Here is a 15,040-nt window from a genome sequence, read left to right as displayed (position 1 = left end):
GAATATACCATTCAATGGAAACTGAAAAGGACAAAAATCTGAGATGAATGCACAGATGATAGTGAAAATGTACTCATCCTTCACCTGAGGCCCCGTACACATCGGGGGCGTAGAGGGCACCAGTAGATCTGGAATGGTGTCTGGAGGCTGGAATAACAGGACCATACAAACCTCATCTATTACCACAGAAACAAGGAATAGTGGCAGCACTATAGTCAGGCAAGGAGACTTAGTCAACACTGGTATCACTAGTAATAGGTAAGGATCAGAATACTGCCAAGCAAGGCAACTGAACATCAGCACCGTAACATTATCCTCGACACACAGAAGATCTTACACCTAAGGGGACAGACACAAGCCCACAGGAGACAAAAAAAAAGCAAGTATTCAAATGGAAGGAAATGTCGAAAGTACAAGCATGAGACAAAAAAATGAACACCGTAGTTTAAAAAAAAAAAAAACCACCATGGTAACTAGTAACCAATAATACACCTAAATCCTTTAGTCCCGAACCCAATGAGGCAGGTATTACTGTTCCATTTCATAGATGGGCAAATTGAATCAGACAGGGACGTTAATTAATGTGATCAAAGCCACACTACGAGTAAGTGATACACCTCGGTATCTGTACTCTTTCAAGGCCTTTGCTCTCGAACGGTACATGTACCGTCTTCACATCGTTCAAAAGAGAACATACCTCACTTACGTTAATCAAACATTTTCCATAATGGTTCACAGAATACAAGTTCCGCATTCGGTAAAAGATTTAAATATCAAAGACATGTGAACGTAAAAAAAGGATATCAATAATACAATCAAAAGACCTACAAAAGGTCTCCCTATATTTATGTCATGTTTCTCTACGTCTAATTTTAGCATATTTTAAGTTTCATACATTAAAACCCCGATTTTCACAATACCATAAAGTCCATCTTCTTCCTACATAAATATTAAAGATTCATTTTAATATTTAATGAAATAGATTACTCATAGTTAGAAAGTTACTCTTCTTCAGATATATATATATATTTTATTAAAAAAATTTTTTTTAATGTTTATTTATTTTTGAAAAAGAGAGACACAGTGTGAGTGGGGGAGGGGCAGAGAGTGGGAGACACAGAATCCGAAGCAGGCTCCAGGCTCTAGGCTCTAGGCCCTGAGCTGTCAGCACAGAGCCCGATGCGGGGCTTGAACCCTTGAACTGAGAGATCATGACCTGAGCCGAAGTCGGATGCTTAACCAACTGAGCCACCCAGGTGCCCCTCTTCAGATATATTAATTAGAGCAGTTAAACTACTTTTTTAAAAAAAGTTTATTTACTATTTTGAGAGAGAGAAAGTGAGCAGGGAAGGGGCAGAGAGAAAGTGAGAGAGGGAGAACCCCAAGCAGTGGGATTAGTTCCCAACGTGGGGACTAAACTGACAAACTGTGAGATCATGACCTGAACCGAAATCAAGAGTCGGATGCTCAACCAACTGAGCCACCCAGGGGTCCCCAAAACACTTTATTACATGAATCACTCTTTTCTTTGCCACTGGACCTTAATGAACGCAAAAATGATCAAAAGGATTGAGATAAAGGATTAAACAGAATGCTGTTCAAAATGTTTAATCAGACTCTAAAAGGTCACTGCTGTTGTTAATAAAACATAATACATAGTTTTAATTCTACCTGAAACAATTTTTAAAATGGTGACAGTTGAGTCACTATGAACATGCCCAATGGATGAAAATTTGTGAAAAATTTTATGGTATCAATGGTGGCTGAAGGTAAGAGGTAAGTGGCACCACTCACATTCTTGTAGGAACATAAGCCTATTTTTTGAAACTTGGCTCCAGAAGTAAATGGAAACTAGGGTACAAGTTCCAGAGGAGTTCAGCTTTGCTCAGTTCTGATTTATTTCTGATGCTTTAGAGCCCTTACAGTGGCTCTGTGCCACAGCTGAATGCACAGCAAACTACGGGGCTCACTTGCTGAATGGCGACATTCAAGTCGGAGGTGAAAAAAGAGATTCACCGGGTAAACCCAGTAAGCACGGCAGAATGCAGGCAGACACCACAGACAACGGGGATGGGAAGGCTAACCTGATCTCCGAGGCGGCTACTCCTCACCCGTCTTACAAGAGGGCGAATCTGCTACGTTTACGAAGCAGCATCCAGATGTAAATAAAAGGGCTACAAAAATCAATTCTCCTAAAACTACAGGATTAAAAGATCTAATCTTCTTTAACCCAAATAGAATGTTTCATTAGAATCAGGAAAACAGCTTCCTTTAATAATAGAAATTTAAGTGATTTAAGTTGTCAAATGGAGGCTTTGAGGTGAATCTAGAAAATTAATGGCTAGCTACCATTTCTCTTTAAAAAGACCTAGTAGCAAGGCTTATTTTTTAAGTGATTCATGGTTGGTTATAAATTTCCTCTCATGTCTGACTACTGCACAGGTTTAAAAGGTACAGAAACAGATTTCGTTTTCTTCTTGATATCTCATGTTTTCTAATAATTCTGCAGTACGGCATTATGCAAAGACAGGTGTTACCCCGTTAAAAACATCTAAGATCTCTGCCACAGAAGAACAAGGGAACTACTTCGAGGCAAGCAGTCAGAGCTTGGTCAGATGACCAAGTGCCTACTGTGTGCCAAGCACTGTTGCCTACGTTCTCTCATTTACAGCTTCTTCGAAACAATCCTAACAAGTGCATGCTATTCATGTCCTACTTTTACAGATGGGGAAACTCAGGTACAGAAGTTACAGAGCCCAGGCCGTCTGACCCTAGAGCACAGGCTCTTAAACCATCACACGCCCACTCACTTTCTTCAACTCTTCAAGATGGCATGCTTACTTTATACAAACGTAGCATTTATTTCATTTTTAAACATATACACATGAACATATACCGTGTACATCTATACGCATGCATGTGTGCATATACACATAGTCTGCATATGAACTAAAAATGCTGTATATGACTATTGCATATGAGTTAAAAACATCTCTGGCAAAGCACTGGAAGGGAACTCTTCACCCGGAACTAGAACACACACATCAAAGGCCGAGGATGTCCCTATCTGTGTCCCCAGCGCAATGGAGTTTTCTAGGTCGGTACACGACAGTCCAGTGACTTATTTGAACCAAATGGCCCAGAGAACAAGAATTTAACCTCTGGATGTTCTACACTAACATGTCGCTTGAAGGAAATAATAATTCCACTTGGCAGAACTGCACCATGTGCAGAACTATGTTCTACTTAAAAGTCACAAAATCTGAAGAGCAAATCTCTAAGTATTACAGTAATCTCTATTTTGTGGAATTAAAAGAAAAAATCTGAAATGGCTTTAGGTATGTATATATAAACAAAGTACTAGTTAAAAAGCTGAAAGACCATGCAGAAATTCTAAAACATTTCAATGTAAAAAATTCTGCCTCTCTGATTATTCTCAAAAATTGTAAGTTTAAAAAATCATTTACTATTTTTATAGCTGAGGTAAATATACTATTATAGGGAAGGATATAGTATAATCTCTATAATCAGGAACACAGAGGTTTTATAGCAGTGACACAACACAAGCTAATATATGGGGAACAACGATTAACCTGTATAATACTATTTTATATACTAACCATTTTAGTAAGCAGTTCATATGGTATTTTGCAGCACTCTTTCTGGTAAATATCTAAGGTGAAATGTTAGTATTTCTGCTGAAAAAACCAACAGCATTTATCTTATCAAATGAAATGGTCCATACTTCACATGAGTAAATATTTAGCTATTACCTTTAAATTTTATAGGTTTATTTCTTAAGATAAATCTTGAACTCCACATCCTGTAGTCCAAATCTATGTGCTATTTACTCGATTACGGAGACAATCTGTTTATACAAGGTCTAGCCTACTCATTTCAACAAGTAAATGTCAAAGGAATTGCCAAACCTGTAATTTCCTTACGACTCTTTCTTCTGTCAGGGCAGAAAAGAGAGGCAAAGAAAGACACAGTCGATGAAGAAAGCTAAGCCCTAAGTACACGGAAGTTATCTGATGGCGATTAACAGGGCCAAGAAACGCACCCGACACCTGCGCAGGTACCTACCGAGGGGCTGAAAAGAACGAACAGGACTTGTGTCCCGGCTGCTCTCCCGACTGGCTTCCCGGCTGCACCCTTGACTCACACTTGGTCGAGGAATACGACTGCTTCGGGCTGGTACAAAGAAACAGCCGCAGAGAAAGGGAGGAAACAAAAGACAGAGTTTGCATTTTTGATATGTTCATTTTAGTTTTCTTTCTCAAAAACTGATTAATAGGTTAAGTTGTACTAAGGCTGAGAAGAAACTACTCTTGGTAAGGTATTACCAGGAATACGATACAGGTAAATTTGAATACAGTCCTCCCGTTTGTATGAGATTAGAAGGGTAAAATAGTATTTTGCAAACATAAGTAGGCTGCAAATAAAAAGCTTTAAAGTAGACTTTAAAATTATACTTTCAAGGTAAAATACCTAATTCAATTTACAACCTGTATTTAAATTCTCCCTGAACTCTCAGTTGTTTTCTTCTAGCTTCTAAGCACCCAGCTGAAGTCTTCACTGTTACCCAAGCCTGGAATACAAAAGAAGAGGCCCCAAGTCTCACAAAGAAGACCTTACCCACGGACAGCCTAGACGGACTAGCCTCTCTGCTACACCCCTGGCTCCGTGGGATCTTGCTTCTCTTTGGCGCCGAGGCGGAATTGACCAAGACTCTCTGAACACCAGAGCTCACAGTGGAGAGGGCTGTTGTGCTCAGAACTCTTCCCGGAGACCCGGACCGGCTGCCAGCTGAACACCAAACACACGTGCAAGTGTTACGACGTGAATTCTAAGAGAACTTGTTGAAAGGATAAAAATTCAAGAAATACACCTGAGGAGACTGGGATAGTATGGCAAGTTCTAAGTTCAAAGGAAATGGACTGAGGAAGACATGTGCATAGAATCATAACCTGGAAAAAAAGGTATGCTGTATATACTAGGACTGAAGAGTGAATCATATAAAATATATTTTCAGTTTTGGGGGGTATAAGATGTTATGTTTAATAAGGGCAACACTAACAATAGTATGTTTGTTTCAGAACACAAATAGTACAAAGGATTTCCAAAAAAAAAAAAAATAAATAACTTATCTGACAATACATCTCATGTGGCTGAGGCTATATATTAAAACTATGTATTTATAAGGAACGAAATTAGTCATTACGTTATTTCTATTTTTTTGTTAAGGATATAATAAACATTTGCTTCCTGTGAAACAGCTGGCCTTTCTGAGATGCTTCTGAATGGGTATAACAAAATTATTTTGTTACTATGTATACTTTTAATTTTTACAAAATTAAATTTTAAAGGTTTATAAAATTGGGCCAGCTGAAAAAGCAACTTGCTTTTTGCCTTCAAACCGCAAAGGGATCTTGGGTGGAGATGCAGAAGTACCGAGAGTAAAAGAGAACTAACAGCAAATGTCAGAGAAGTCCGACCCTTCCCCAACTAGGGATTCTCAGTCTTGGAAGGCAGAGGATACGTGGGCCGGGGAAAAGAGAGAGGGCGCTGGACAAAATCTCAGAGATTGGGGCAAGGATTAAGAGATGGGCTCCTCGGCAATCAAAACATTTTACGTCTGCACTGAACGGGAAAACAAACTAGGTCAACTCCAAGATGTAAGTTAACGCCACATTCTGAATGGTAGCGTTATAAAAAAGGTGAACCTGCACTTAAATAAATGAAAGCAACTTTTCCCCTTTGTTGGGCATCGCTTCTCTTCACCAACAGGGCAGTCACTGCTCACCTTGATATTCTTATTTCATTTCCACAGAGCAAAACCCAAAGACTCAAGTGCCAATGTGGTCAAGCAGGAGATGTTTACGAGGGAGGAGCACTGAGTGTGAGGCAGGGAGTGGTGACTTTCCAGCTCCAGCCAGCTGTGTCTTGAGGCAATACTAGCCAGGTTTTAGGGTTTTGTAAAAAAAAATGAAAACTCTGAAAGTTCCTCATTTTTATCATGGTGTGTAGACCAAACAATACATGAATGGAGGCCGGCTGGATATTGTCCATGGGCTGCTGATCTGTGACCTTCACTGTAGTTTTCTTGGCATGGTCTTGCTGAATACGATTTAAATTCATGCTTAATTCACAAACTTTATCAGCACACAAATTTTAAATTATCTTCTACTGGCTATAGCGATACTGTATAAAAGCAGTGTTTCCAATGAAATTAACAATTTATCTGAATAGAAGTAATTCTAAGTTATTACAGGGAAATTATTCAACTCTACTTTAAAACGATGGCTCATGTGAATTATCTCTTGGGTGTTTCAGGTGAAGAATCTTCAAAGTAGGTTTTTTTCAGTTATAACCTTAAGGATACCCACAAGGCACCTATTTTATCCATGCAGTATCTAAACTAAACATACACACCAAAACATCCAAACACCCAACATGCCACAAACTCACAATGCAAGATAAGCCAATGGAGTATTTTATGGGAACACTTGCAACGACATAAAAAGTATAAATAATGAGCTGAATGAACATATACAACATGATATTCTGTTAAAACTGATATAAATTTTAAGGGGTGAAGGTGTTGGTAGGAGACCGGAGAATTTCTTGAAATGTGTGGGTCTATTCAGCAGAGAGGAAACATGCAGGACTGAAGTACAGTAATCACTCCACCGGTTCTGGATTAACTGTATTTATCAAAATTATGCAAGCTCACCCTCTATTTAAACTCATTTGTACCCTCTCCTAGAAAATAAAATCAGCAATGTTTATTTTGCTTTCATCATTAGCCTCTCTTCTCCACTAAATCCAAACCTCAACCAACAGTGTGATAATTCCAATGCCTAGGACTCGTTTTGGAGTTATTTATACTTAGGAGATAACACCAAGGCTCATTTTCCCAGCCAAGAACTGCCAAGGCTAATTGCTTCTTCTAAGAAAACCACTGAGTTGATGAAAAGGGGCATGGTGTACCTGGGAGCGGCATGCTACTGGAAAATACTCTAATTTGCAAAACCTGACGGTGGGTATCTAATTTTTCTCATGCTACCTAAAATTCTCAAACTATCATTTTAGAACTTTTTACAAGGTATTTTCAAGGCATTACTAAAGCTCCTTTGCTTTTGAATGTCAAAATCTGCGGGATCCACTTGGATATTTTCAACAACTCGAGGTTTTAGTGATAAAGACAGGCCAAAGATAACCGGCGATTTTTGCCCCAATATGGTTGCACCACGATGGAATATGATGTTGAGAATTTCTGCTGAATAGAACCCATTCTCGATAATGAAAACAGGTGATCAAACAACAGATGCACACATAAAGTCTATAGATTCTTACCACCAATGGTATTAGCAGATTGTGATCCTGAACAAGTGTAAAGGCAGAATTAGGGTAAGGATTATAATCCATGAAGAGGGAAGGAGCAGATTTAAAATGAATGGCAGATGAAAATAAAGCTTCAGTCAGTTCTCATAAACTAAAAAAGCCCTGAAGCAAAAAAAGCAAACTTCACAAGAAAACTCCCTAAACCATAGACGTCTGTAACAAAAGCAGTACATTGAGTAGCTTTTACAGCTGAAATCAGACACTCATGTACAAAGCAGATGAAATGAAGTGCAAAAATAAATGTAAGTTCTTCAGCTTTCCTTCTGCTAACGGCCTATAATCTCAATAATTAAATGTTTAACTTTTTATTATTTAAACATTTAATTTGAAACTACAGGTAAAGAAGAACTACAACATCTTAGAGCTGAAGAAAGCATACATGAAAAAGCTACGTTTTTTTTCTTTCAGATGCACAGGAGAAAACCCCAAAAACAAACGGCAGGGGCTTGGGGTGAGGAGACCAAGTTTCTGACGGGCTGCACAGCCGTTTGTACACAACCAGTCGCTACCGACAAGAACACAAGACGCCATCCTCACGTGTAACTAGAGACCTGGAAATCTCTCCAGTGGGTCTGCTTGTATTTACTCTGATCAGTCATCAGAACACACCTGCTTTGACCCATGATGTTTTCCCTAAATGCTAATCTACAACCGTGGAAGGACCACGCAAACTCTAATGAATTACTTCACAACAAAGTGAAGACGGAGGTCACAGCGATATTTCTGTGCAAGTATGTTGAAAAGAAACTTGCGTCAAATCATACGGGGCCACAATTTCTTTTTGTGGATCTAGAATGGAATATACAGTCACTCGAATAAATAAGGAAGCAAGCAAACAAAACCTCTCCAGTGTGATTTGAAACCCGAGTGATTTTATAGGGAGCAAGTCTTCCGATCTTAAAATCCTACCGGGTCTAAAAAGCCTGTCATTATGTTCTCATACTTCCATAAAGGATTCCAAGTATTGTAGATTGGGTTTCAAAGTGAAAAACCAAATGTAAAATAGTTATTCTATATCCTACTGACTTGATCAGTAATTACAAAATACCTAAAAGGGAGGTTCTTAATATATTAGAAAACCACACACAAAGCACTTTGAATCTTTGCCACAAGTTCCATCTTGCTATTCCTTTAGAAAATAACTAAGTAAAACAGCACACATCAAATTAAATTTTATCCTTAAGATCCTAGATATAGACAGTTTTGGTTTGCTATCTTTACTCTTCTTTATGCTTTAAATTTCCTAACGTTATCACTATTTATTTGTTTCCTGAAGGTCATAAAAATAAAAGGTACAAAAGTACACAACAGGAGTTTAGATTTCAGTTATAGTTAATATGGTTAATAGTGGCAAGGAGGACAATTGTATCAGCTGAAATATATAATGCTTCTTCTGGGCCCAGGCACGGTCTTCAAGATATTAAATGTACTACAACACTGAATTACTGCAATCCTCTGAGATCATCTTCTTCATTTTATAGGTGAAAATACAGGGGCGCCTGGGTGGCTCAGTCGGTTAAGCGTCCGACTTCGGCTCAGGTCATGATCTCGCGGTTCGTGAGTTCGAGCCCCGCGTCGGGCTCTGTGCTGACCGCTCAGAGCCTGGAGCCTGTTTCCGATTCTGTGTCTCCCTCTCTCTCTGCCCCTCCCCCGTTCATGCTCTGTCTCTCTCTGTCTCAAAAATAAATAAACGTTAAAAAATATATATATACAGGTAAAAATACAGAAACACAGCGACTTTAAATGAACTGGAAGAGCCATGATTCAAATGTGGGCAGTATGGCCCCAGAATCCATGATCTGAATTGGATACTTCTCAGACTTTACTATAACACGCTCACTTGGCGATCGTGTTAAGAAGTGCCTGAATTCAGGAGATGTGTGGTGGCGTGAAACTGTGCATCTCTAACGAGCTCCCAGGTGGTGCTGATACTACAGTTGGAGGAGAAAGGCTCTAAGCTGCTCTGCTGCAGCTGCTACAGACTGAGTTACTTAAGAGATCACCCAGGGCTCCCGGCTGGCTCAGTCTGTTAAGCATCCGACTCTTGGTTTCGGCTCAGGTCATGATCTCACAACTTAGTGCGTTCAAGCCCTGCAATCGGGCTCTGTGCTGGCAACTTGGAGCCTGCTTGGGATTTTCCCTTTCCCTTTCTCTCTGCCCCTCCCCGACTAGTGCTGTTTCTGTCTCTCAAAACAAACAAACAAAAACTTAAAAAAAAAAAAAAAGTTACTCTTAAAATCCAGAAAAAAATAAAAATAAAAATACGGAGTATCAGGGAAGATTGTGGATGATTTATTCCTAATTTGGTTGGGAGAAGAGCCTTTACCCAGAGGACATTTGCCATTCTTCCTATTTATAAATAATCCTCAAATTGCAAACCAATTTTACCAAGCATTTCTTTATTTTTAGGACTCTTGTTGAACGTTCCATCATTTTTCTGCCTGGATTTTTTGACTTCGGAAAGAGGAGGAAAGGAGAACCCGCTGGCAGGACCCGAGTCATCACCGCCTGGCTCCCTCCAAGCCCAGCTCTTTTCCTGGATTCCAGGATTCGGGAATCAAATAAGAAAGCAGACAGAGCATCTGTATCTTTATAAATTGCCTAAACCACCGTGAAAGATAAAGATATTTCTTTTCGAAATGGCCAAGTATGTAGGATAATCCCCAAATTATTTCCCTAGAAAAAAAATCTCTGTTTTTAGAGCCAAGGGCTAATGAAAATCTCTTGATAAAGAAAGAATAGGAAGAAACTCTTTTAAATTAATAATGCCATAAATGTGTTCAGGAACATGTAGAAATGAATCATTCATTTTACCTAGACCTCAAAATTGTGCTTTTTAATAATTGTACTTATGAGGAACTCCGCTTCCAACGAAATAGTAAATATAAATCTTAAATTTAACAAGGAGCATAATAGAACTGGACATTTCAATTTATGTTTCCTCGCTATAAATCAGTATATATCTGTCCCAAATGCTAACTGTATTCTGAAAGATTTTGGAGAGAGTTTGAAGACCCGCTTATCTGTCCTCGAATAGCATTAGCTAGATGCAACCAGATTAGATGCTAACACATGGCGATTATTTTGCCTCTAAAAAGCACAATTTTCTACATTTGCAAGTTTGAGTAGACCGTGAAAACCTTAAGGCTAAGAGTTCTGTGCCATTTAAAATATCTCCATGCAAAAGTTTGTACAGCAGATGAAGTATTTTCTTTCTAAGTGGCAGATACCAATGATGCAGCCCTAGGAACACACCAAAGACAAGACGACACCCACTCAAAAAAATTCCAGAACATGCACAACAACTGATCCAAAACATTGAAAAAAAAAAATACCTTCATTTTTGTCAGGTGATGACGAACCTAAAGTACAGAACAAGAACTCAGTATGCGGCTTGTGTCTGGAAGTCAGCTCTGTCTTTACCCACTGCTCAAGCGCCTAGGACAGTCAGTCATACGCAAGCAACACGCTTCTCCTCAAGTATCACACATCCGGGAGGACGCATAGGCAATACGTACGCTGGGACTGAGACACCATTTTGGTTCGACTTCTTCCTCGAGAATCTGTCTTGGCATTTCCCATGCCCGCGAGGGGCGCTGCTGAAAGCTTTGCTCTCACCCGGCCTGAGGAATAAATTTATGGATGTAATTAAAGACGTTTTTCTAGAATAATACGTACTAATGAGGAGAAAAAAAAAAAATCTCACTCTAAGTTTCTAATGGGGTGTGCTTTTCAAGTATCGTTAAATTCTGTCATAATGTAACCGTCACTGAGAGGTTATATTTCTCTTTAAATTTTTAAGATATATACTCCTTTTTATGTGCTGCACCATAAGCTAACTTTTCTTCAAGGGCAAAAATAAAGTCAAACTAAAAGATCTCCTTTCTTAGTTTGATATTATTAGTCCAGTACAGTTATAATTAAGATATTTACACAGGCATGCCACTTGCTTCTTAACTGGCAGTTCCAACTCTAAAATTTCAATTTCTATGAAACTTAGTTTATTCTGAAATACAGACTATAGTTTTAAATATAAGCCTACTCTTAGAACCAACAACCCAAACAGTTCTTTTGACTGAAAATACACTTCTAGATTTGCAAGAAGAGATATCAGGTCAAGTATTTAGTTTTTTATCCTGTGCTAAACATCAGATTACTATAGATAGATATATTCTCTTCCCCCAACCAATTTCATTTATGAAACAACTTGAGGAAATACCTATCACATAAGAGCTGGCACTTTTCTCGGTATGCTTCCTTCTCCGCCTCCCGGCCGCACTCCCTTCCCTACCACTGCCTCATTCCCCTCCACAAAACCAAGCCACAAACATCTATTTCTAGAGCTCCTGAACCAAAGGAGATCACGTTTCTCAAAGTACCTAAGTGTCATTAGTAAAAAAATATATTAGCAGTAAGCAGTCTCAACCACTATCAAATCTGAACCCACACTGGATGCAATCATAAAGAGGGCTCACAATCCTTTGAGGTTAAAAGGTACAATTCGTAGGGCAATCGCTGTACTAGCTAGCCTGGTATGGCCATATTAGTCAGGAAAAAAATAAATGAAGAGTAAGGACAAATTACAAAATTAAGAACCGAGCGACAGAAGATAAGAGAGTGATTAAAAACCAGGAATAAAACAGAAGTCTAGTTGGTGAGTCCTATGCTCTCAATTCTTCAAGGCCCTTAATAAGCCCATAGTTCAGGCCTCCTACCCTTTTACAGAGTCTGTTTAAAGTAGGATACAATGTTCTCCCGACTAAGAAGCAAAACAGAAAGACAAAATTATTATTTTTGAAATGGAGAATTTATCCAACACAACAAGGAAATGAGAATAAATATTTTGATACTATCATTCTAAATTACAAGGCGAACGTGCCAGAAACCATTTTATAGAGTACTCCAATTTAAAATTTAAAATATGAAAATATTTCAAATACATCAGAGTAAATATGAGACCAAAAAAATGTTAACTATACTTGGCTTTGTACCACAGGGTCACCCATGTAAAACTCAGGAGAAAAAAGGTGTTTCAAAATCAGAGGTTTATAGGACAGCCTTCAGGCAGTATAAATTGAAACACAGAATTTTTTTCCTTTCCACAAATTCAAAAGCAATGAATAATTATTTTCTTAAAGTAAACTGGCTTAGTAAAATAAAGTGGTATGTCTACGAAGCTTTTGTAATCCCCAATTCAAATCATATATGCAACTTTCCACTGTTTCTAAATCAAAGACACACTTAAAAGCGGACTAAATAAATGCACTTAGCCCCTCATGATAAAGCAATGGAGCATGCTCCCCCAAAGTATAAATGAATTAGCATAAATTAAAAAAAACACACACAAAATTAAAGAAAAACATTAATGATGCTGCTGAAAAAAAAAAGAAACTATTTATTAACTTTATACCAGATATTATTAAACATGTTAAGCAACTATGTTTTCCCAGCACGAGATGATCCAAGATACAAAGCAAAGCTCAAGATGAAGAACTAAAGAAAACAATCCACATCTGTAACTAACACAACCAAACATAAAATGTAGAAGTTGTCACGGCTGTCAAATTACATAGTTTTGCAAATTAGCCTATTTTAGTTTGTGATATTTAATTCCTACTAATGAAAATATTAATGTAGAGGTATTCGTGTTACTAACAAAATGTATGATTCTTACCATCTTCAGATGTTGCTCCTAAATAAGAGAAATAAAACAATAACATTTCAACAAATTCTGCCAATGCTGATGTTAAGATCTACTCGTACCTCCCACCCAAGACTACAATGAAAGAGTGAAAAAAAAAATCTTCTAGTCTGATAGCCTTAAATTAACTTATAAAACATTCAGTTTGAGAGAAAACAAAATTTGAAGTAACCTAATGACACACAGCACCATAAAGGTTGAAGCCAGACAAATGAAAATGGCAAAATCCCACAACAAACACTTTTACCTGTGACATTTCACACTCAAAATTTGAAATGGTGAAGAAAATTATAGAAGCTAATCACCCAAGAAAGATGCAGTCCTGTCACTGCTTTCTTTGAAATGAAGATTTTTATAAAATAATACTTCCTGTGCATTTTCTAAAAGCCATCCATAAAAGAACTAGAAAAACTGACAAACACGGGGGCCAAATGCATGACCCAGGCCTCATTAACCCACTATTTTCATCAAAGCATTACAGAGACCTATCGATCCATTAGCTGTGTACTCAACATTTATATATATACATTCCCTAAGATGTAAAGGAAAAGTAGCAAAAATGAACAAGTAAAAATATCATAACTCACTACTACTAAAGGGCAGTAATAGATATACCTCTGTATGCGTATAGACAGATTTAAAAAAAAAAATAGGATTGAACATCATTGAGTAACACATCACATGACACAGATGATTCCTCAAACAGGTTTATGTTTCTGACCCAAACAAGAAAAGATTTTAATCTGGAAAATGAGAATAATTTAAGGACATACAATTTCAGTGTGAGTAGTGGTACTAAAGGGTTTTAAGATACAGAAACTATCTTTTGGTGGGCTTCCATTTCATTCAGTAATTTTTTAAATTTATGAAATACTTTAAACATAGAGAGGAGCACAGAGACAATCATGTCATGTATCCAACCCAAGATTAAATAAATCTTCCATTTCATTGGAATGGAAGTTCAATCTATTTGAGTTTATGAAGGAATAAACAGGAAACCACACAGTTCTCCATGTTTCCTCGATCTCCTACTAAGACTTACAGATTGAGTATCTTCTTACAAGTTCTTAACAAAAGCTCAAGTTCCTACACAACATTATGGTATCTGATGAAGCGAAGGGAAAATGCAGATAATACATTGTGTAGTATCAGACAAAAAAATACCAAACAGATACAAAACACCACACTGAACTGAGCAACTACAGATAAACTATATTCATTTGAATACTGAAATTAAAAAGGCAAGACTTAAAGTTCAGTTCTGGTTAAATGTTAGTTAAAACTCACTCTTAAAAAGAAAGCATCTGTGACTTGCATTTTATTTTCACAGATAACCGTATGAATCTATCAGAGTTAGGAAACTCAAGAGTTCAATCAAATGACTTAGGGGATTCCTTTCCATTTTTATGAGTCTGATTCTATTTCAGAGGAAGACTTAAGAAATCGAGACTAGTTCTATGAGCTAAGGCAAAAAATTTTAAGATAATTGATTTTACTTACAACAAACAGTAACCTAGTACTTGAGTAGACTGGGAAACCCCAAAATGGATATGCCTAACCCCAAATTCAGAGAAATATGTAGCTATTTTTATATCAAATTGCTGCTAAATAAACAGTCTATTTTCAGAAATTAAGAGAATGAAGATATTATATAGGATCCAAGGGCCAAAAAATCTTTAGTAGAATTAGAAAAGGAAGTTCTTACCATCCATCTTGTCAGAAGTATCCTCTTTGATGAAAGAGCAAGCAAAGAACAGAGGAAAACTCAGCATATTAGAAAACAGTAATTTTACAATCCCTAGAAACATTATTTTTAAGAAGACAATTCATAACACAGACATATACATATGTTTTCAACTAAAACATACTAGGAGATTTAAATAAGATGAGGTGCCCACACGAGGGAAAGATAAAAACAACAAAGAATCGGTA

The 15,040-nt window shown here is 37.6% G+C and overlaps 1 protein-coding gene across 9 annotated transcripts in view; it reads right to left on the bottom strand.

Moving 5' to 3' along the window:
* The window catches only part of CLASP2 (cytoplasmic linker associated protein 2), a 182,124-nt gene that overhangs the window by 61,310 nt on the left and 105,774 nt on the right, over nucleotides 1-15,040 (bottom strand). For all 9 annotated transcript variants that reach the window (XM_047874374.1, XM_047874379.1, XM_047874377.1 and 6 more), the window contains 3 exons: nucleotides 10,926-11,030; nucleotides 4,639-4,809; nucleotides 4,087-4,194 (listed from right to left, as the gene is read on the bottom strand). In XM_047874374.1, coding sequence (XP_047730330.1) covers nucleotides 4,087-4,194; nucleotides 4,639-4,809; nucleotides 10,926-11,030 — 384 coding nt within the window. The remainder of the gene's footprint in view (nucleotides 1-4,086; nucleotides 4,195-4,638; nucleotides 4,810-10,925; nucleotides 11,031-15,040) is intronic.

This window comes from Prionailurus viverrinus, chromosome C2 (assembly GCF_022837055.1).
Source record: "Prionailurus viverrinus isolate Anna chromosome C2, UM_Priviv_1.0, whole genome shotgun sequence".
NCBI lineage: Eukaryota > Metazoa > Chordata > Mammalia > Carnivora > Felidae > Prionailurus > Prionailurus viverrinus.
This window is presented reverse-complemented; position numbering and strand designations above follow the sequence as displayed.